General features: G+C 37.8%; 2 protein-coding genes and 1 non-coding gene across 4 annotated transcripts; 1 reads left to right on the top strand and 2 right to left on the bottom strand.

Annotated features, from left to right (window-relative positions):
- Positions 1 to 5,061: 5,061 nt before the first annotated feature.
- On the bottom strand, positions 5,062 to 5,910 carry LOC111793679 (uncharacterized). Of its 2 annotated transcripts, none has more exons than XM_023675673.2 (2): positions 5,515 to 5,910; positions 5,062 to 5,310 (listed from the first exon to the last, which is right to left on the bottom strand). In XM_023675673.2, exons 1-2 carry the CDS (start codon positions 5,881 to 5,883, stop codon positions 5,299 to 5,301), a joined length of 381 nt encoding a protein of 126 aa, XP_023531441.2. In that variant the 5' UTR covers positions 5,884 to 5,910; the 3' UTR covers positions 5,062 to 5,298. The 2 variants fall into 2 exon arrangements, with proteins under 2 accessions (XP_023531441.2, XP_023531440.2); XM_023675672.2 differs by having other exon boundaries at positions 5,062 to 5,289; positions 5,515 to 5,907.
- Positions 5,911 to 8,001: 2,091 nt separating this feature from the next.
- On the top strand, positions 8,002 to 8,197 carry LOC111794144 (U2 spliceosomal RNA). Its single transcript, XR_002815037.2, has one exon. It is a non-coding gene; the product is annotated as a U2 spliceosomal RNA (small nuclear RNA).
- Positions 8,198 to 11,495: 3,298 nt separating this feature from the next.
- Positions 11,496 to 19,686, bottom strand: LOC111792815 (phenylalanine--tRNA ligase beta subunit, cytoplasmic). The gene is made up of 20 exons (XM_087123471.1): positions 19,527 to 19,686; positions 19,375 to 19,430; positions 19,199 to 19,296; positions 18,710 to 18,839; positions 18,508 to 18,623; positions 18,072 to 18,138; positions 17,720 to 17,761; positions 17,207 to 17,248; positions 16,988 to 17,064; positions 16,578 to 16,704; positions 16,325 to 16,492; positions 15,739 to 15,864; positions 15,532 to 15,633; positions 15,307 to 15,441; positions 15,075 to 15,149; positions 13,977 to 14,084; positions 13,460 to 13,555; positions 13,267 to 13,350; positions 12,156 to 12,245; positions 11,496 to 11,784 (listed from the first exon to the last, which is right to left on the bottom strand). Exons 1-19 carry the CDS (start codon positions 19,582 to 19,584, stop codon positions 12,177 to 12,179), a joined length of 1,776 nt encoding a protein of 591 aa, XP_086979597.1. The 5' UTR covers positions 19,585 to 19,686; the 3' UTR covers positions 11,496 to 11,784; positions 12,156 to 12,176.
- Between the last annotated feature and the right edge of the window lie 1,052 nt (positions 19,687 to 20,738).

Here is a 20,738-nt window from a genome sequence, read left to right as displayed (position 1 = left end):
AAATCACATATCAATCACATGCACACGTAATTAGGTTATGGAGTTTGTTGCTTATTTATATCTTATTCAATGGTTATACATAGTAAAGCTATGGATACTAAACTACATATGAAGTAAATTGTCATAAATAGTAAACAATTATAGCTAGTATATATATATATATAGTAGTAAACTGAACCATATATATACTTGATTAGACTACTTTGAAAATGTATTTTTTGTATTCTTTCTTATTATACACACTTGAAGTCATCAATATAAACTTCTAGCCAATCTTGCTACTTGCATTTTCTCTCTCCTATTTTTTGTGTTCATCAAGATCGAATGTGTTCGTTGTTGTGCGATCATAACAACTGGTAACAGAGCTAGGCGAGATTCACCACGATCTGTGAAGATGGAAAACTCAAATATTGGAATTGAGAAGTTTGATGGATTTGATTTTGATTTCTTGAAGATGTACATTGAAGATTATATGTACCAAAGATTTTCACAAACCCCTGTCCGAGGTGAAGGCGGATACCATGACTACGTAGCTGTGAAAGTTCAAGGATCGAAAAACCCTAAGGTTGATTCGGTTAATGCTGTCAAGAAACTTGGTGTTCAGCATCATCTAGGAGAAGACAACGTCAGATCTATTAAAGGCGTTGTCGAATATGTACGAAAGTTGGTTATTGCATTTGATGCGGAGATTATTCAATCTACAAATGTATGAAGGTGAATATGTTGCAGATCATATAAATAAATTCGATATGATTGTAAGTCAATTAAGCTCAGTAAGAATTAATTTCGAAGATGAAATTAAAGCACTAGTTTTGATGTCATTCTAACCCGAGTCTTAAGATACTATTGTTACTATGATCAACAATTCTCAAGGATCTGAGAAAAGTTTGATAAAATTCGAGATCTAGTTCTCAGCGAAAGTATTCGCAAACGAGAAATTGAGGATTCATCAGAAAACGCTCTTAGTGTTGATCGAAGGGGAAGAAGTAAATCAACAGGCCCAAACAAAATGACCGATCAAAATCAAAGAATCGGAGAAAATCTCCAAATAGACCAAACGTAACGTGTTAGAATTGTTGAGAAAAATAGCACTTTCGAACAGATTGTACAAAACAGAAAAAGAAACAGGATCACAAATCTGGAGATGATGATGATTCTATATATTCAGCAGAAGATATTGAGGATGCTTTAATCCCTAGTGTGGAAAGTCTGACTGAATTTTGTATTTTGGATTCAGGTGCATCATTTCATTCGTCTCCAATTAGTAATAGATGTGATGATTCTATATAAAAAATGCACGAGGTCCCTCTAATTTCTCTTCTTTGAAACGTCTTTTTGACACAACCCTAGTTTCATCATATTAGTAATACATGTGCGATAACTATCCATCTTAACATCATCATTAATCTTTTATAGGGTTGTGTCTTAGGTCGATTTCTCGACAGAATGCAATATGTCATTCATAATATGCATCTTTACTTAATATGGAAGCAGCGTAATCATTTAAGGAATTATGATCATGCTTCGTCATTGTCATACACCATCATCATACATTGTCAAATACATCACAACCATCATAACACGTCATCGTCATGCATCATCATCATACATCGTCAAGTACATCATAAGCATCATCATATAACTCATACATCCTATGTCATAATTATAAAGCATACAGGACATGCGTCAGTGCCACTGGCACGTGTTGATCATACAACAAATAAGTATCTAGCCTATCCTATAGTAAGGTCACTTACTTGGTTGGTCTTAGCTGGCATTCTCCCTAAATTAATATACGTTAGCTCCCGTTCCTCGAAAGCTGCTCCAAACGTCACCAGAGTTCGTTTTCTATTAGATCGTTCGTCACCTTTCGTTAGTATTTCACAATTTAATAATAATTCAACTGACATATGTGAAATACTGCATTAAAACGACCAACCGATTCGAGCCACTGAGCCGAAGAAGCCGCTCGCTGTAGGTGTGCCACGTGGCACAAAAGAGGCCAACGCTGTGCAGGCAATTTCGAGTCGAGGTGTAAGCGTACGGATCTACTCTCAGTTATGCGGATCTCGGCTATGGCTGGCTGTACTGGCTTGCCAAAGCTTGGATGGGCCTCGGGTTTGCATTTGCTGTAGGCGAGGGTCATGGGTCGCAGGCCTGCAGGCGTGGGTTGGGCTAGCCGCTAGGCCGCGGTTCCTAGGGAAATCGTTACCGAAGAAAAAGCCGAAGAAATTGTTGGGAGAAGAAAAATAACGCAAAAACAAAGAGAGAGAGATAATATTTGCCCTAAATACCCGATGATTTTATTTCTCATTCATTGGATATTTAAATAACAAATTTAATCTTAAAAATGGAAAGAAGTGGGCAACTTAATTAAAGCGCTTGAGTGGACTTCCCACTCACTTTAATTGTCTAGGTTTAAAAGAAAAAATAGTTACCTAGAAAATCCTAACTAAAAACTAGGAATGATTTTCAACCTATGGATTTATCTAACAATCTCCCCCAAGCCCTATGGTATATATTTTGAACTCCGATTTGAGCCCCTATGTCTCAGTGTCCCGGTGGCATGTCCTCCAGACTCCACGTCTTGTTCATCCACCTCTTCTTCGAGCTCGCGCGCCGCTAGTCCAGGTGGTTCACCTCCTCCCAGTAGGTCTTCCATCCTCTGGTACCTAGTTACCAGATCATCATCTTGATCGGCATTCAGCGTCGAATCCGCAGTACGTGGTGTTGCAAACTCCACCGGTTCAGGGGGTGCAGCCGGAGTTGTAGTTGGGGTTGGCTAGGCGTGCCTGATGCAGCTACTGGTGGCAGTAACGGTTCCTGATGTGTTGTGCTCCTCCTTCTCCCGGCTTGGTGATGAGGTACTCCATCGTGAATTGATTTGGGTTTTGGTTTGCCTCGGCCACGTCCTTCCACTGCCAAAAGGTGCTCTCGTCAAAGACAACATCGTGCGACACGTGAGCTCACCTCCCCATAGGATCATAGAGCCTGTACGTCTTACTCCCGAGTTTATAGCCTATGAAGACGACCTTCAGCCCCCTGGGATCAAGCTTGGCAAGGTGGGGACGCGCGACCTTCATGTATGCAACGTAGCCGAACACTCAGAGATGATGTATCACTGGCTTCTTGTTGTACCAGGCCTCGTGTGGCGTCTTCCTGTCGAGGCTTCACGTTGGCGATCAATTGAGGAGATAGAAGGCCGTCATTACCGCCTCTCCCCAGAACCTCCCAGGCATCCCAGCCGTCATCAGCAATGACCTTGTTGTCCCGACGATGGTCTGATTTTGGCGTTCCACAACCCCGTTCTGCTGAGGGGAGTAGTGCGTCGTTTGTTGCCGCTGCATGCGGAGCTCGTCGCAGTACTTACCGAAGCTTGCTGAGGTGAATTTCCGCCTTAGTCTGTGCGCAGCATTCACATCTCTTCCCGCATTCTGCCTCAGCTCGCGTTTGAATGCACTTAATCACCTCTGCTGCCTCACTTTTCGCTTACAGCAAGATTAGCCACATGAAGCGGCTTTTTTCATCGACTAGCAGGAGAAAGAGGGTCTTGCCACCTGGGGTCGTCGATTTGATGGGCCCGCAGATATCGTCGTGCACGAGCTCCAACGGCTCACCGGCGCGGTAGGATGCCTGAGACAGAAAAGGGGTGTGTCTCTGTTTGCTGATGAGACACCTGTTGCACTACTTGTTCACGCCTTTGATTGCCAGCAAACCGTGCACCATCTTCTCCTTGTGTAGTTTTGTAGTTTTTCTATTATCTTTGACGGAGCAAATATGAGGAAATCGGAGGAAAAAGCCGAAGAAATTGTTGGGAGAAGAAAATAACTAAAAACGAAGAGAGAGAGAGATAACATTTGGGTGGAAGACATTTTATTTCTAATGATATTTAAATAACAAATTTAATGCTAACATAAGAAGCTGACAAGTTAATTAAAACACTTCCACTCAATTTATTGTTGAGCGGGTTTAACACAAAAATAGTTACCTAAAAATAATAACTAAAAACTGATTTTGGATTTATCTAACATCTTTCTCATTGTTTTCCTCCTTTGGCTCTCTGTTGGACCCTTTGGTTCCCTTCCACCAACTCATGGCTTGTAGATGTCTAAAATGGTAGATCTACCAAATTCCAAAAAGCTCGAACTTTCAATCGCTTTTCGGACGACAACGAACGACGACGCAACACGAAACGTGTCTTAAGTGGACATATGATGGTCAAAAATATCTTTCATAGTGTGGGATGGTCGTATTAGGCATCGGGGTGCGTGGTTCAAACTCGTTGGAGACGTTTCAGTTTCTTCTTCTCTCCATCTAAGGTGGTGTTTGGCGATCCGTGGAGGTCGCAGGGTTGTGTCTCAGCGTGGGTCACGAAAATTCCGCCCGTCGCTAGAATTTTTGCGTCCACCGACGACTAATGCAATTTTTTTAAAAAAAATTAACGGAGCGTTACAACTTTATTGTTTTTATTTTTTTTTAATAATTTCTATGGTAGTTACCTATTATCTCACAGGTTGGATCGACTTAAACTTAGTTTTTTTTGTTTTTTTTTTTTAATACTAAATAAATCAAGTTGATCCAATGCTTCTACTCTAGGTGAATAGCTCAAATACCAATTATTACTTGTTAGGGACCAAGAATATGTACACACCATTTTTCAGTAGTATTATATTGTCCAACTTTAACATAAGCTCTCGTGTATTTACTTGTGGTCTTACTCCAACATATCTCATACCATTAGAGAGAGTCCTCTCCTATCTTACCAACCTGAGACTTTAGTTCCACTTCCAACATTCTCCCTTCAAACAATGTAACACCGAACATACCCTTAAATAGTTATTTATTCGTCTAATTCTTTACTTAGTCCCATAAAACTCTATCACAAATCTTCACCGTAACTAATGCCTTTTAGACTCATTAATTTTTTTTTTTTCTTTTTTCACTAAAAAATTCTATCTTTTTGAGTTTGTAAGGGACAACGATCCCCACATCACTATGATATTGTCCACTTTAGACGTAAATTTCACAGACTTTACTTTTAGCTTCATTTAAAATGTCTCGTATCAAAGCAAATGGGTATTTATATAGAGAGAGAGATCAAAGGGCTAGTAATAGTAAAAATGAAATGAAATATAGAGCAGCCCAAGGGAACACAGACACCAAAAATGGGGGCTCTGCACAACCAAAACACATATCAACAATGTCCACTCCTCACCCTAACACCATCATAAATACATATCCCATTCCAATCATCGCCATCCTCCCCACCATCGTCTCCTCCGCTCCGCTCTGCAATTATCAACCACCCTTCTATAAATATCCAAATGAAAGTTTCACATCGGCTAATTTAGAAAATGATCATAAGTTTATAATCAAATAATACTATCTCCATTGGTACGAGGCTTTTTTGAAAAGTCCAAAGCAAAGCCACCAGAGTTTATGCTCAAAATGGATAATATTATACTATTGTGGAGAATCGTGTTCAACTAAAAATTATAATTTTTTAAAACTTACATTGTGGTTTTGAGATGGGGTGGGAGAATCAGAGCTGGTGGGTGATGGGGCCTCAGCTGATGGCGCGGGTGGACTCGACAGGGGCGATGGTGCTGAAGCTGCCTTTGACTTCTTCTTACTGGGTGTAGGGGCCGGAACTGCCGCTGGTGGGGATGCCAACGGCGCAGGTGGTGGGGTTGCCGGAGGAGGAGCTGACACAGGAGGGGGAGTGGCTGGAGGAGGAGCTGACACGGGAGGGGGAGTGGGTGGAGGGGGAGATGAAACAGGCGGAGGAGTGGCGGTGGGAGGAGTGGAAGGGGACTGAGCTCCGGCGGCGGCGAAGGCAATGAAGATGAAAGTGAAAGACAACAAAGCTTGAGGATCCATCATTGTTGTTTTGTGAAGAGGAAATGAAAGAAAGAGAATAAATAGAGAATTTAAGGAAATTTGATATCCAATAATAAATTTTAACGTAAGAAATAATTTAAGGACTGAACTCCCCGCCACCAAACTCATCTCAGGAACCTGTCCTGTCGGGTGGGCCCACAGACAATGAAATTTGGACCAAACATGGATTGTGGGAGCGCTACGTGGCAGGACAACTTACTCAACCAACACTCCTAATCATGAGCTAATTATTTAAAATAGTAAATCGTAAAATTTGTCTTGTCTTCAAAGAAATGAAGGTTAGTTTGTTTACGATCTCTTGAACTGAGTATGTGATATCCCACATTAGTTGGAAACGATAACAAAACATCATTTACAAGGATGTGGAAAAGAAACAAAAAACACTTTATAAGAGTGTGAAAACATTTTCCTAACAGACTCGAGAAAGCCCAAAGTGGACAATTTCTAGTGGCAGTGGATTTGGGGCGCTACAAATGGTATTAGAGTCAAACACCAGACGATGTGCCAGCTAGAAGGCTATCTGCTAGCAGTGGGCTTGGTGTGTTACAAATGGTATCAGAGCAAGACATCGGACGATGTGCCAGCGAGGAGGCTGTTCCCCGAAAGAGGGGTAGACACGAGGCAGTGTGCCAGCAAGGATGCTGGACCTGAAGGGGAGTGGATTTGGTGAGGATCCCACATTGATTGGAGAAAGCAGTGAGTGCCAGCGAGGACGCTAGGCTCTAAAGGGGGCTGGATTGTGATATCCCACATTAGTTGAGGAGAAGAACGAAACACCCTTTATAAGGGTGTGAAAATCTTTTCGTAGCAGACATGGGAAAGCCTAAAAAGAACAATATCTGCTAGACAATATCTGCTAGTGGTAGGCTTGTTACAGTGTAAAACGACGAGCTTTATCATGATTGTGACAGCCAAAGTCCACCATTTGTAGATATTGTCATACTTGGATTTTTCTTTCCGACTTTCCCTCAAGAAAACTTCACTTTTAATACAATCTTAGTTTACAATTATTACTATCAAGAGTGCGAGCTATTCATGGGGGAAACCCTTTTGAGGCAAATTTGGAACACACGCAAAGTAGGATGGAGAGTTTGGTGAGTCTTAGGAAGGTGTCACGGCCGGATTGGCTGAAGGTCGATGACGGTGACCGGTGAAAGATATATATAGTTCGTATAATTAAATTCTTGGTTACGATAATAATTTGCTGTGAAAACAAACCAAACACATTTAACTATGATTAGTAACTAATTACGGGAGCCACCGTGGTAGTTTTAGTTTTAGTTCTCAAAATGATTGAGACTTCTAAAATAATTGATGTCTAATTGTTGGTAAGTTCTTAAAAGATGAAATTAAAAGGCAGGTTAAAGTAATTAATACTAAATTATTACCACTTAAATATAATAATCAAAATATGCTGCTATTGCTATTTTAGTTATTTAATCTCAATTTTTTTATAAAATAATTAATTTAAATCTCATACGTTTAAATTACAATATCATGTTTATTTTGATAAAGAAAAACAATTGCTACAAAATACTCGTAATTCATCCAAACTTATTAAGTAATGGGAAAACTTGTTTATAGTCTTCTATGGCAACTAACGATCTCTCTCTCCTCGTCACGACCCTTTCACGCCTCTACCCTCATTGTATAAGAAACGGAAAAAAAATTTGAGAACCCAATTCCTACAAATTCCTTGCAAGGATCCCACCCTAACCCCACAAAAATAAACGAAAAATTTCGCAGGTATGAAGAATGAAATAAAAGGCAGAGACGAGGACGGGATCCCACTCTATCCCCACGAAAATAAACAAGAAATTTTGCAGGGATGAAGAATGAAATAAGAGGCAAAGACGAGAACGGGATTCCACCCTGTTCCCACGAAAATAAACGAGAAATTTAGCAGCAGTAAAGAATAAAATAAGAGGCAGAGACGAAGGAGGAAGAATTTCCTATCTCAACCAAAATAAATAAAAAGCTTGTTCACATATTAATCAGGAGGTAGAGAGGCTCCAAAAGTGAACGTCCCACATCGAAAATGCGGCATAAAGACTGCACCAAATGTCAATATAAAATGCCCTTGGATTGAACGTAAACTTCATACCTTTCTCGGCCTTTTGGCTAAGATCAAGTGTAGTATCTGTTCTTATCAGTTTAATATCTGATACGTGGGCCATCGGCCCACATGATATTAAATTAATTTTTTATGGGGGAAGGCCCACCAAGGTAGCTTGCTACCTGGGCCTTCGAGCGTCGCCCTTGCGTTGCACTACTGCATGGGCCTGGCGCACCCCTCCAAGCCCAGTTCAAGAGTTGTTTCATCTTTATAAATCCGTTCCTATTTAATTTGGTCAAGGGGGAGGGCAATGTAAGAATGGAGGTTCGGGGACTTATTAGGTCGTTACAACCCGATTTTAGAGGTCACGAATCTTGGACCATGGCAAAAAAAGGTAAGACAAAAACGAATAAAATAAAACATGACAAAATTTTGCTCAATTTGAAAGCACACAACAACATATTTCAAAAAAGAAAAAAGAAACAAAAATAAACTGGTGTTGTTCGAAGTTATTGACAAATGGGGGAAAATGAGACACCCTACTAAGATCTCCTATTTGTAAGCTCTCACATCCATCCTTGACAAGGATGCGTATTTGTAAGCTCTCACATCCTTGACAAGGATGCGTACGATCTAGGGTAAAGTCATGTAGAAACTCTGTCATGTCGATGTGAAGCATAGAAACCTAGAGTTTGAGGTAAGCGATAAGATATTCCTGAAGGTGACACCGATGAATAATGTTATAAGATTTATACAAAAAGGCAAGTTGAGCCCATACTTCATCAAGACCTTTAAAATTCTATACCGAGATTAGATTGGTGGCATATCGATTGACCCTACCAGCATCTCTCTTCGTTGTGTATAATATATTCCATGTGTTTATGTTTCATAAATATATGACTGACCCGACCCACGTGATAGGCTACGAGCCCTTTCAGATAGGTGAAGTCCTAAACTATGAGGAAAGACCAGGAAAAGAAGATAAGCTTGAGAAGTAAAAGTTTTACATACCAGGGATACAGAGTTCGTTAGTTAAGGTACCATGACAAAATCATCCCATAGAAGAGGTTAGATAGAAACGGGAGGACAAGATGATGGAGTACTCCGAGTTATTCGGTACTTTGGGAAACAAAAACTTCTTTTAGAAAAAAGTTTTGAGAAAAAAATACTTCAAAATATGTGACTTGCCAATCCTCTAATGGAGGAATCTTTGTGGGTTTGTTTTAGGCATATGGGAATTTGCACTATTAGCCAATGTGGGATTTTGGTCTCACAAAGAGTCCTCCCTTGAAATTAAGTAACCACCATGTCTTTTAACAAACTCCCATGTCTTCTAACGAACTCCTTCGTCTGTTTGAAAGAGTAACTTATTGAAGAGTCCGAAGATAAATTCTCAAAACACCTGGGAGATTGGAGAAGCTGTATGCAAAATAGATGGGCGGCTATAAATGTACCTATGAAATTCAAAATTAACTGCAAGTTGGAGATCATAATGCAAGATGGATGGTTGACTTGTGAGAAGGTGACCATACTAAACTAACTCTTAAAAATAGGCTCAAGAAAGGCTCTACCAGCATAAAACATACCCTCTCGAAAAAAAAAGACAGCATCACATATTGATGAATTGCAAGATGGTGTGAGATCATGCATCTTTTGGGGAGAACAAAACATTTTTTTTATAAGCGTGTGAAAATCCCTCTCTAGCAGACGCGTTTTGAAAATCCGAAAGAGAACAATATTTGCTAACAAGAATGCTGGGCCCAAAGCAGAGTGGATTGTGAGATCCCACATTGATTGAAGAGAAGAATGACATTGATTGAAGAGGGAGACGAGTTACTTTGTGTTTGTGTGCGTGGTTTGGTATGAATAGGAGTATACAGTAAGTAGTTGTACTCTAAAGTGTGTTGGTTATGTCTAAAGGGGGTGCATTTGTGTGGAGTACTTGGGTAAGATGTTTTTGTGGGTAATAAGCATTGTGGGCATAAAGCCTCTTTCCTGATTCAGGGTAAGATTTTTTGTGGGTAATAAGCAATGTGTATTACACTAAAATGCCTAAAGTCGATACACCACCACACCAAAGACACCGAAGGTTTGTTTTGTGGGTAATAAGCAATGTAATATTACACAGCAATTCCTCCATACCATAAACTCGATACACCACCACTCCAAAAGAGGATCCTGCACACCGGAATGGAGGTTGTTATTATCATTATCATCCATGGAAGGTAAAGTCGAAGACTAAGAGGATATAACCCTGTGTCATTCGCATCCAATGGAAGATAAAGACGATAACTCACCCGTGTCATCCCGATTGTACATGGGTGTAGCAGCCTTATTCCTTTCGTTAAACAACTCATAAGGTGGGAGGTGATTATATGTCTAAAGAGTCAACTCATACCGCTGTTGCCCCACTCGCCCTGCACGAGGAATAATACAGTCACCGAAGGAAATACCACTACGCCTTCGGCTTTGGCGCACAGTGGAAGGTGCCCTGCTCCACTGATCCTGTCTCAGATGTCAAGGTTATAGTCATGGTTTCCTTCACATCAGAGTCGGGAAACAGTGTCAGGCGTAAGGAGTAAAGGCTTCTTTGGTGTGAGTTATATCTTTGGAGTTATATTCTCAGTTGGTTGTTAGTAATACCTAAAGTGTGGATGTGCTTTTAAAGGAGTACTTTACTTTGTGTTTGTGTGCGTGGTTTGGTATGAATAGGAGTATACAATAGGAGTATACAGTAAGTAGTTGTACTCTAAAGTGTGTTGGTTATGTCTAAAGGGGGTGCATTTGTGTGGAGTACTTTAATGCAGTCACCGAAGGAAATGCCACTAAGCCTTCGGCATTGGCGCACAGTGGATGGTGCCCTACTCAACTGATCGTGTCTCAGATGTCAAGGAAGTGTGCGAAAACCTTCACATCAGAGTCGGCAACCAGAGGATGTGTAAGGAGTTAGGGATTCTTTGGAGCTTATTATATGTCAAAAGAGTAAACAACTCATACCGCAGTTTCCCGACTCACCCTGCACGAGGATAGGCCTACATAATGCAGTCACCGAAGGAAAGGCCACTACGCCTTCGGCTTTGGCGCACAGTGGAGGGTGCCTCACTCTAAAAGGAGGATCCAGTCTCCGATGGTCGACTCTAAAACATCGTAGTCGGAAGGTTTAAGGAGTATGGGATTCTTTGGTGTGAGTTATATTCGCTGTTGGGTAGTATTAATTGCTAAAGTGTGTTGGTAATACCTAAAGGGGGTGCATTTGTGTGGAGTACTTTATATCTGCAGAGGTGGGCTACGGTAACATGGTGGCCTATACTAACTAACTCTATAGAAAGGTCACCTGAGCATAACTTACTCTACCACTTATACGCCCCCTCGACGAAAAAGTCAGAGTTCCAATCACTCACCATATTTTTGAATTCAAAAATAACATATAAGAACCAGAGGATCATAAAAGTAAATTTAACCTTAAAAATTTAGATTGGCGAATAAAAGAAATGAAAGAACATGATGTAGATAAGGACTCCAGAAGCAACTCAGAAAAGATAAAAACGGTTGTATATTATAAACCAAAAATGACTCTAGCTGTAATGTAATCATGCCCATAAATATTTAAAAAAAAAAAAAAAAAAAAAGAAACTATCAACTGGTAGAACTGACGGTTAGCCATAAAAAATGCACTACAAATGGCCAAAGTTTCAAACGTGATCCTTATGATGAGAGCTTGAAACGAAGAAAAAAATAAAAGGCCTTCAAATTTTCGAAACCTGGCGTGCAAATGCATATGGTGTTTGGAGTATCCTGTGAAACTCAGCAGAGGTGAACCCAGAAACCTACAGTAACCAAAAAAACATACCCACATCAGCGAAACCAAAACCGACTTCAGCGTTTTAACATAGCGAAAGATGCATAGTCTACTTCATCAGCAAAAAACAAACTTTTTAAGAATCGTTCAATGTCGTTTTCGACATGAGAAATGGATAACTAACACTGGAGAGGACGGGACTCCAGAGAAAGGTAGCGATAGAAATATTATGCAAAAGACTTTCAATATAGGAGGTCAAAGATGAACTACGTATACGATGAAAAGCCTCAAGTCTTACATTGCTATATATCCCGCATAAAATTGAACAAGAAAACAAGACACCTTGAAAAATAATATTAAAAAAAAAAAAAGAGATAGAGAGAAGCAAGGTTTACTTACTCGTCAACTGTAGAATGAATACTATAGAAAGCTCTCGATGCTAAGTTCGACAAAGGAACATGGATCAGGAATGTCAAAGTTATTCAAAACCTGAGGTCAAACAAGGGAGATATCATTAGTAGCACCATACAAATACGAACTATATTTCATTTTCGAGACCACATATCATTTTCTTCTTTCAATGTCCAGAAACAAGAATTCATCTCGAAATGCAGTAGAAGATACAGATAAATCAGAAGATGAAGCTTGCATGCCCCCGACAGAACTAGAGCTGGAACAAGCTGGGGCCGTGAATAATAATGTTGAAAGCAAGAATTGAGTTAAGACATTGATGGCTTATCGAACTTCATGTCTTGATAAGTAAACTACGGAAAAACTAAATTCTGAATTGTACAAGTTACATAAAATATTGTAACAAAATGAATAAAGTTTTATTTGATAACTATTTGGGTTTTGAAAATTAAACTTATAAATACTCTTCCACTTACGAATTTTTTGTTTAATTATCTACTTTTTTATATATATTTTTAAAAACCATGCCAAGGTTTTGAAAGCTAAAAAAGAAATCTTAAAAACTTGTTTTTGTTTTTGGAATTTGACTAAGAACTCAAATATATTCTTAAGAAAGGTGAAAAGCAACATAGAGAAATGGTGAGAAAAGAAGCACGACTTTCAATAATCAAATGGTTATTAAATAAAACCAACATCCAGGAACATGGGAGAAACTTGGCATCACTCATTGTTCATCAATAGAGTAATAAACTTTGCAACCAAAAACAAATCTCAATTAAAAAAAAATGGCAAACATACAACGACAATAATTGATGAACTTATTACCAAAGTTTATATACATGCATCTTATGACTTACATTTGGAACCTTGATTACTCATCACAAGAGTATTGCAAGCATGAACAACATCTCATATAAAGCTAATTGAGTAAGAATCTTGCAATGGTATCAATTTTTGAAACTCAAAGAAGCTCACAATCTCACAATCAATGCAAGAAAGAGAGGGAGGGGAGAACAAAGAGTGACACTATATTACACACACAAGGTATATATAATATGTTGGGGAAGATTCAAGCATAAGTTTGAAGAGGTGTTACTACCTCGGGATGAACAATGCCGAAAGTGCCAATTTTCTTTCCATTATAAATGATGTGAGCTTGTCTACCAGTAAGAAACTCTGGATTCTGCAGGACATATAAACAAAACAAGGGAATATGCCAATAAACAGAGTCAATTCTAAGTTTCTAATTTGTAACCTTCCATGAAATAAAGCGCACGGAATAACCCACTTACATCTGAACATTTTATGTAATACCCAGTTTCAACGCCAACTGAAACAAAAGGAGCCCCTATGACTTCCATAATTCTGTCGACCAAACCATGGATCAACTGAAATATCAAGAAAAATAAAATGATTAAAAATACAAAACGGCACCGTGAATTAACACTCGAAAAAGATGGCCACAGAAAAAAAATGAGATTTAAAGAACATTAGTATCTTTAGAAAGCAAAGTACTATGTATCAGATGAAAATTGAGCATAACACTAACTTTATAAAATTAAGGGATTTCTTTGGTATATTTTCTAAAAGTTTTCTTCAGAAATTGTAATGCATCAAAACTTCGCTGTTTTTTTTTTTTACTTAGTGAACTATTCTTGTAAATTCCTATTTGTTTTCTAATATATTCACCAACGTTTTTGCACTGTCATAAAATAACACGTCTAAATGTTAGATAATGACAGAAAATAAATAGTAAATTAGGAACAATCAACGATAAAGGGCAGATCTAGACTTCCTTTAGATTCTTACTTCAAACCCAGAATTGGCACTGCAATATAGAGCAGCAAGATGACGATGATTTCTTGCGCCAACATCTTTTGCAGTATCCAGTAATGATACATCACCTACTTCAAATATCTAGAACAAAAAAGTTGACAGATAATTTAACTTTCTAAGCTTTTTTGATGTTGACTTTAAAACAAACAGGCCTTCAAAAAAATATATTGAGACGATAGCTTAATAAACAGATAACATCCTTGTTTTTCAAACAACACCCATGAGTGCCCCGACAGTTTAACTGCCCCTTGAATCATCTGATGAAACAAATAATTGTAAAAATGGACTACACTAGAAATCTTCATGAGACCTTAAAGAATGCCAATCCAACTGGGGAAACTCCTAAACCCTCTGTTTCTTCAGAAAATAAACTCAATAAGAATTAAGAGTACAAACGAGTACAAGAAGCACAAAATGAAAGAAAAGATAAACCTCCTCTTCCTAAGAATCTATTTACAATTTCTACCATTTACCAGTATACTTACAGAAATCAATTAAATAGAGCATACTGGAACAATGAAGACTCAGAGACCCATTTTATCATGTAATTCAGCTTGTAACACCAAGACCTACTAAAAACAACCGTACAAACTACTTCTCTTTTCTTCTCCGAGAGGTGACCTTCTCGACTGGAAAATACCATATGTAAATTTTTCCTACTCGTTCAGGTCCTAACTGTCGTTTAGAGGATAAACCAACATAACAGTCACACCTCACCATCCATACTAACAATGGAACTCTACAATTCTTCCCCAAGAACAATGGAGTCTGGGCACGTTTCATAGCACTTGACCTACTATTGCATCCACAGCATGACACTAAGCCACAGACAACATCAAAATGTAATAACCATCACATAAGCTTATTACACACTTATAACCTAGAACAGTTGCCACGTGTAAACTTCAAAATATGCATACACTTACTACCAGCGTACATCCATACAGACGTGCATGTGTATATTAATGCCACATGTCTACCAATATTTTTATCACAAATGACCAAAGTTTCAGAGATTTGGACCTCCATATGGTAAATAAATGAATAGTCATTGAAAATTTATGCATGTACCTTTATGGGCTTTGGATGATCCTTATTATGTCCAACAGTTTTCAAAAGACCAGGCATAAGACTGGTTCGTACAACCTGGCAATGTTGAGAAAGTGCAAAACGTTATTACCAAGGCAGAGCATCATTCCAAATGTTTAGTGAAAGCATACATAATTCAAGTGATTTCTAGCATGTGGCATATTTAGATAGGTTTACCCAAGTTGATAAAAAATACCAGATGGGGTTTACAAACCTCAAAATCAGTTGAACGGGGATTTCCGATGATAACAGCGGTAGACTTATCATCTTCACGCTTTAACATGGAAAAGTTTTCTTTATAAGAACATAGGATCCACGTAAGTACCTCTGTGAACCCAGTCATTGCAATCTAAACAGAAACAAGTGAACAAACAAAATGGTAAGCAAGGAAGTTGCATATCCAAAGCATATAGAAAAATCAACTGTTACTAAGACGTACCTCTGCTCTGATAAGGTCACTGAACTCATTTAGTGGTAGAGGCTGCAAAGATGCAGGTTTACTTTTTGGGATGTTATTGAACCCATAAGCAATAGCAACATCCTAGAAATGAATAAATTTACAAGATCAATAACTATTTGCAAGGTGAAAAGAAATTATGTATAGACATGTATTCACAAGATTATCCCTACTATGTACTATTTTTACCTCCATGACATCACATGCGTGAAGCACATCACTCCTTGTTGGGGGCACTGATATAGTTATACTAGACTTGTCACCAGACATTGACTGCTTAGCGTGTAATTGCATCCTATTTAACAAACTGGTAACCTGGAAGATTGTAAAATATCACAAGCCACATCATATTCATTCCATTGTACCAATATAATACCTACTTATCAATTCCTCCCATTTTGCAAATGCTTAGAATTGGAACTTACAATAACTTCCAATTGATGGCATTCCATAGTTGAAATTAATCCTTGTCTTCTTTGGGTAAAGAACCAAGAAAATTGAATTATTTTGACTACGTTGAACATCCTAACATTATCTTCTAAGATTTTATAGTCTGCATTAGCAGCAAGCCAAAGTAAAATGCTAAACTCAAGCCTCGAGGAAAACTTCAGCACAAAAAAAAGAAAAAAAATAGTGAATGCCAAAGGTCACAATAAATTATTGATTCTTATATTTCTATTATGATATAGGAGGATACTGAATATGTGTTAAGGAAACCGTATGGTATGGCTAAAAATAAAGTTTAAAAAAAGCATATATGAGCTTATAAAACTACCTCTTCTGCCTCCAATGAGACTCCAATGCAATTAGTGATATAAGACAGAGAAACTTCCATATTGTAGAGAGATAGCTCTGGATAAATACTTGACTTCCCATCAGAATATACCACTTCAACTGGCTCAATTTCAAACTTCTTTTTGCACAGCGCTGAAAATATAGTCACCTAAGAAGATTACAAGAAATTCCAAAAGTTAGGGATTACTTTACATCAGCAAATAAACTTTTCCACAACTCAAAAAAATTATTACCATAGTATTCAATACAATATTTGCCTTTGTCAGATCAGTTGCAGTGCATTCAATAAACACATTCTTTGTCTTCAAAGTAATAGCCGAATGTGCACCATTGATAATTGGTGGTAAAGACAAAACAGTTCTGCAGCAAGGAGCTCAATATATTTCAAAATGTGGTAAATTTTATGTTTAAAGCCGTTCTCAATAATTACAAAAAAAAAAAAAAAAAAAAAAAAAAAAAAAAAAAAAGAAGACTTTTTTCTTCGAAAAAAAATCAGAAAACTAAGAGAAACTACAAATATTTTCAATAAGCTAATGAAAACTATAAAATGCCCGTGTTTTCTAATAGTAACAAGTAAACCAGCCAATTAAGTTCTATAAGATCCCAACAATGTCAAACATAAGAAAGTGTGGTGGTAGTATACCTGTTGCGATCAAACAAAACGGGAAATACAGGTGATTTTTCTATTATGTGCAAGAACTTCTTCAGCTTCAAATCTGACTGCAAATGAGCATGGAGAAACATGGATCAAAATGTCTCGACATCGATTGCAGAGAAAGGGAAACTAAAAAACATCATAACAACATACATCTAGGACTTAATACCAGACAGAAAATAGATATATTCTTATTACGGCACTTACTTTATAGAACTCCATCAGCTCATCAGCTCTGAAACTCTTCGTCTGCATCACATAAAAAAATAAAAAGTTAGTTCCAAACCACATTAAAAGACAGACGATAATCTTAACTAGGTCAATGGTTGAGTCAGTATATCTCATTCTCATAAAACCCATAATGAAATGTTTCACGGAGAGATCTACTAACAAAGAAATTGACATTTCAAAAGTTTGCTAGAAGAAGAAATCATGGAGTTGTTTCCCTCACTAAAAAATCAGCAAATACTGAATGTTTATGAAAGAATCAAATTTAGGAACAGACAACTGAAAATCAATTCCAAATATCTAAGTGAAATCAACTAAGGTTATTTCAGAACAACATATCAACACGCAGCAAGTACATATTTGATTCCTTTAAGTCATGGAAATAAGACCTTTCAAAAAGGAAAAAATGAAATCTGAAATACTCATTTTGCTGAATCTCATCAACGGATAAAAAGAGGGAAAAACTCGTCCTAGGTGCATTATATATTTTACCTGTTTCAGTGGCACAAAGTTTATAGCTGTTGGTGGCAAAGCCTGAAACAAATGAGGGGAAAGTGAGAATGTCAACGTTAGGACACTGTATTCACTGGAACAAATGAGTATCGACCAAAAGCTAACAAAAGCGAGAGAGAGAGAGAGAGTTAACCACAACTAACACTTCAATCATCAGAGAGCAGAATCTATAGTATTGCACTACAGCAGAATAATTTTCCAGAGATGTTACAGAAACTGAGGATGAATACACAGAAAATGCAATCTAATGCTACACAGCACATTCTACTGGACCTACTAATAGAAACAGAATATTTATTGTCCCAAGACTATGATCACAAGGAAATCCCACCTCATAGGTGAAAGGGCCTTCAAGCGTATCCAGATCATGAGTTCCAATGGCAACGAGGGTTCTCCGTCTAAAAAAAATCAAACAAAACTCTTAAGATAATACTTCCAGCACAAATGAAAATAAAACAAGAAAAAGAGGAAGAATTAGAAAGTAAAACATACAAATCAGACGTAGCAAAAATATTATAGTCAACAAAAGAATTGCTCATGCACCAAAAAATAACTATGTCTTGATCACAAAATTACGTCATTGCTACATACTTGGACTCCCTGTCCTATATCCTATTGGAATTGCTAAAACAAAACAATACAACTTGTAAGTTTCGACTCAGTATCTTTACAACTTGTGTGGCTGGATGGAAATCAGAACAATGCACAAGATAGGAGAAGATCACATCGAATATGATACCAATAAACTAACTACAATCCAAACTTACCGACAAATGTTTTGATGAAGCTTGTCTTGCAGATCAATAAAACTATTATAACTTGCTTCATCAAAAGTTATGTCTCTCAAAACAGCACAAACCACGTAAGGACGAATCGAGGAAGTCTGAGAAGTTGAAAGTTCCAGATAAATAGAAACAAGTTGATATCATCTATAATAATATAAATTACATATTCAAATGGAAACTATACCTCAGGTTTTACATGCATTTTGTGCATAGATTCCTTGGTTATATTGGTTAATTTATAGCTGGGTGTCGCCTCCTGCTTATTAAAAATGCGCAGTGCTTGAGCAAGCCCTTCAAGACAGAGCAAATCGTATCTACAAAACCATAAAGTAGATTTACAAGTTATATCTCAGATGCCAACAACTACAACGTTCAAATAGTTTTATAATCTCCAATGAAATTTACAACGGTCTTCTACCTTTTGCAAAAAAAAAAAAAAAATCCAAGAACTCAAAATGAGGCCAATGCAGGCACATTTACAAATAGATAAAAATTGTTCTTTTACAAGAAAAACAAAACATCTTGGATGCGTTACAATCTGTGCCTAACCTAGCAGAAATCTCAAGGACTTGTCCGGACACGCACGCACACAGAGAAGAAGAAGGGGAAACAAACGCTCCATCCCCGTATTGAATCCTAATTGCAATTTAGAGAAAATTATAAAGAAATGTACCTGTTTGCGGGGACTTCAATCTTGTAGATGACTTCTTCATCTTCATCAGCTTCTTCTTCCAAATGCTTCTCTTTCCTAATAATCGCCTTCTCTGTCGTCTACAGTCAACAAGCCAAAGTAAAAAAGAAAATTCACATCCAAATCATGAACGTAATCGAGAAAAAAAAAATACTTACAACATCATCAAGTTCAATTCCAAACCTAAAGCACAGCTCTTCGAACTCTTCCTGCGCTAAGAAATGAAAATGAAACAAAATTAAATGAAATTAACAGAAAGCAATTACATAATTGAACAACGTAACATATTGATTGAAAACTTCAAGCTCACAATAAGTTCTTCCGAGGGCAGCAAATAGACGATCTCTTCCGACGCTTACGGTCGGCATGGTCGACTCTTCTTCTGAAGGAACAAAGGCTACACGAGCAGGCAACAAAAACACTAGAGCAGCGCAGAATCGCCTGCGGAGCCCTTTACAGCAGTCTGCTCCCACGCCAGACGCGACGCTTAGCCAATTGGGCTAATGGGCTTATTCTTCGTTTATGGGCTCAAAAGAAACGGCCCATTCAGAAAACTTGTTTTTCCCACGTGGAAAATTGATAAATTATGAGATATATACGAATATATTTATCGTAATTTTCAAAATAATTCCCATTGAAAAAGATTCTTAAAAAAAAAAAAAGAAATTTGACTTTAAAAATCTATTTCTCTATTTGATACGCAATCTAAGATTAAATTTATAAATTAAATTTTAGTTCAACTTGAATATAAATTATTTTAATTAATTTGTGAACATATATATATATTTTTTTTTTCTTTTTTGTTATAAATTTTATATAGTTAATATTTTAAAATATTATATAATTTATAATATAATATATTTATTATATTTTTCTTAAAATTTTTATTTTTTAATATTATCGAAAAACTTTATGTGTGCGTGGGATCAATATAATCATGGATTACTCTTACCCTTATAAGTTGTGTGTAGCAATCTCACCAAGAGATAGTAGGTTGTGCCCTCCATACGTAAGACAGACAATGAGCAACCCTCAAGTGGCGCGCCATCTGACCCTGTTTAGGCCAAAATTGAGAAGTTTCATGATGCAACTGAGAAGGATGAGGCATCATCCAACCACCAAGAGTGCATTGAAGCAAAGTTGAGACCTATGCAAAGCTCGAGAGAACGAGGCAACACGAGTGTCGAAGACAAGCTCAAGGAGGATTGGGTAGGGGCTCGGGCCATAACCTTAGAAATTGGAGTTTCGATATGAGTTTCAACGTGCGGCTTGGGAATTAAGTTCGCCGATATGGAAGATGAAAGCTCGCCAAGTTTGCTGTCAAACGAATACTCGACGGACTATGCACGAGGGCGTATGTCCGTTCGCCAAAATGACGTCTATCGAGAGGGATTAATGCCTCAAAATGTACTATAGGGGAGACATGGTGTTGGCTCTCCACCACCCCTAGGCCTTGTGGCCTAAGCGAGCTACTTAATGGTACGTGCTGTGTCACAACATAGGCAAACGTCACAGAATGAGC

This window comes from Cucurbita pepo, chromosome 4, assembly GCF_057944985.1.
Source record: "Cucurbita pepo subsp. pepo isolate OVF chromosome 4, ASM5794498v1, whole genome shotgun sequence".
Classification (NCBI taxonomy): domain Eukaryota; kingdom Viridiplantae; phylum Streptophyta; class Magnoliopsida; order Cucurbitales; family Cucurbitaceae; genus Cucurbita; species Cucurbita pepo.
This window is presented reverse-complemented; position numbering and strand designations above follow the sequence as displayed.

Bases quoted from the DNA above. Each gene is read 5' to 3' on its own strand.
- LOC111793679 (XM_023675672.2), bottom strand. From the start codon at position 5,883: ATGATGGATCCTCAAGCTTTGTTGTCTTTCACTTTCATCTTCATTGCC. The intron at 5,290-5,514 runs GTAAGTTTTAAA...TGATAATTGCAG, and splicing joins CCCCATCTCAAAACCACAAT to AGCGGAGCGGAGGAGACGAT.
- LOC111792815 (XM_087123471.1), bottom strand. From the start codon at position 19,584: ATGCCGACCGTAAGCGTCGGAAGAGATCGTCTATTTGCTGCCCTCGGA. The intron at 16,493-16,577 runs GTAATAATTTTT...TAATCTTCTTAG, and splicing joins ATATTGTATTGAATACTATG to GTGACTATATTTTCAGCGCT. The intron at 14,085-15,074 runs GTACATGCATAA...TTTTTGTTCTAG, and splicing joins ATCATCCAAAGCCCATAAAG to ATATTTGAAGTAGGTGATGT.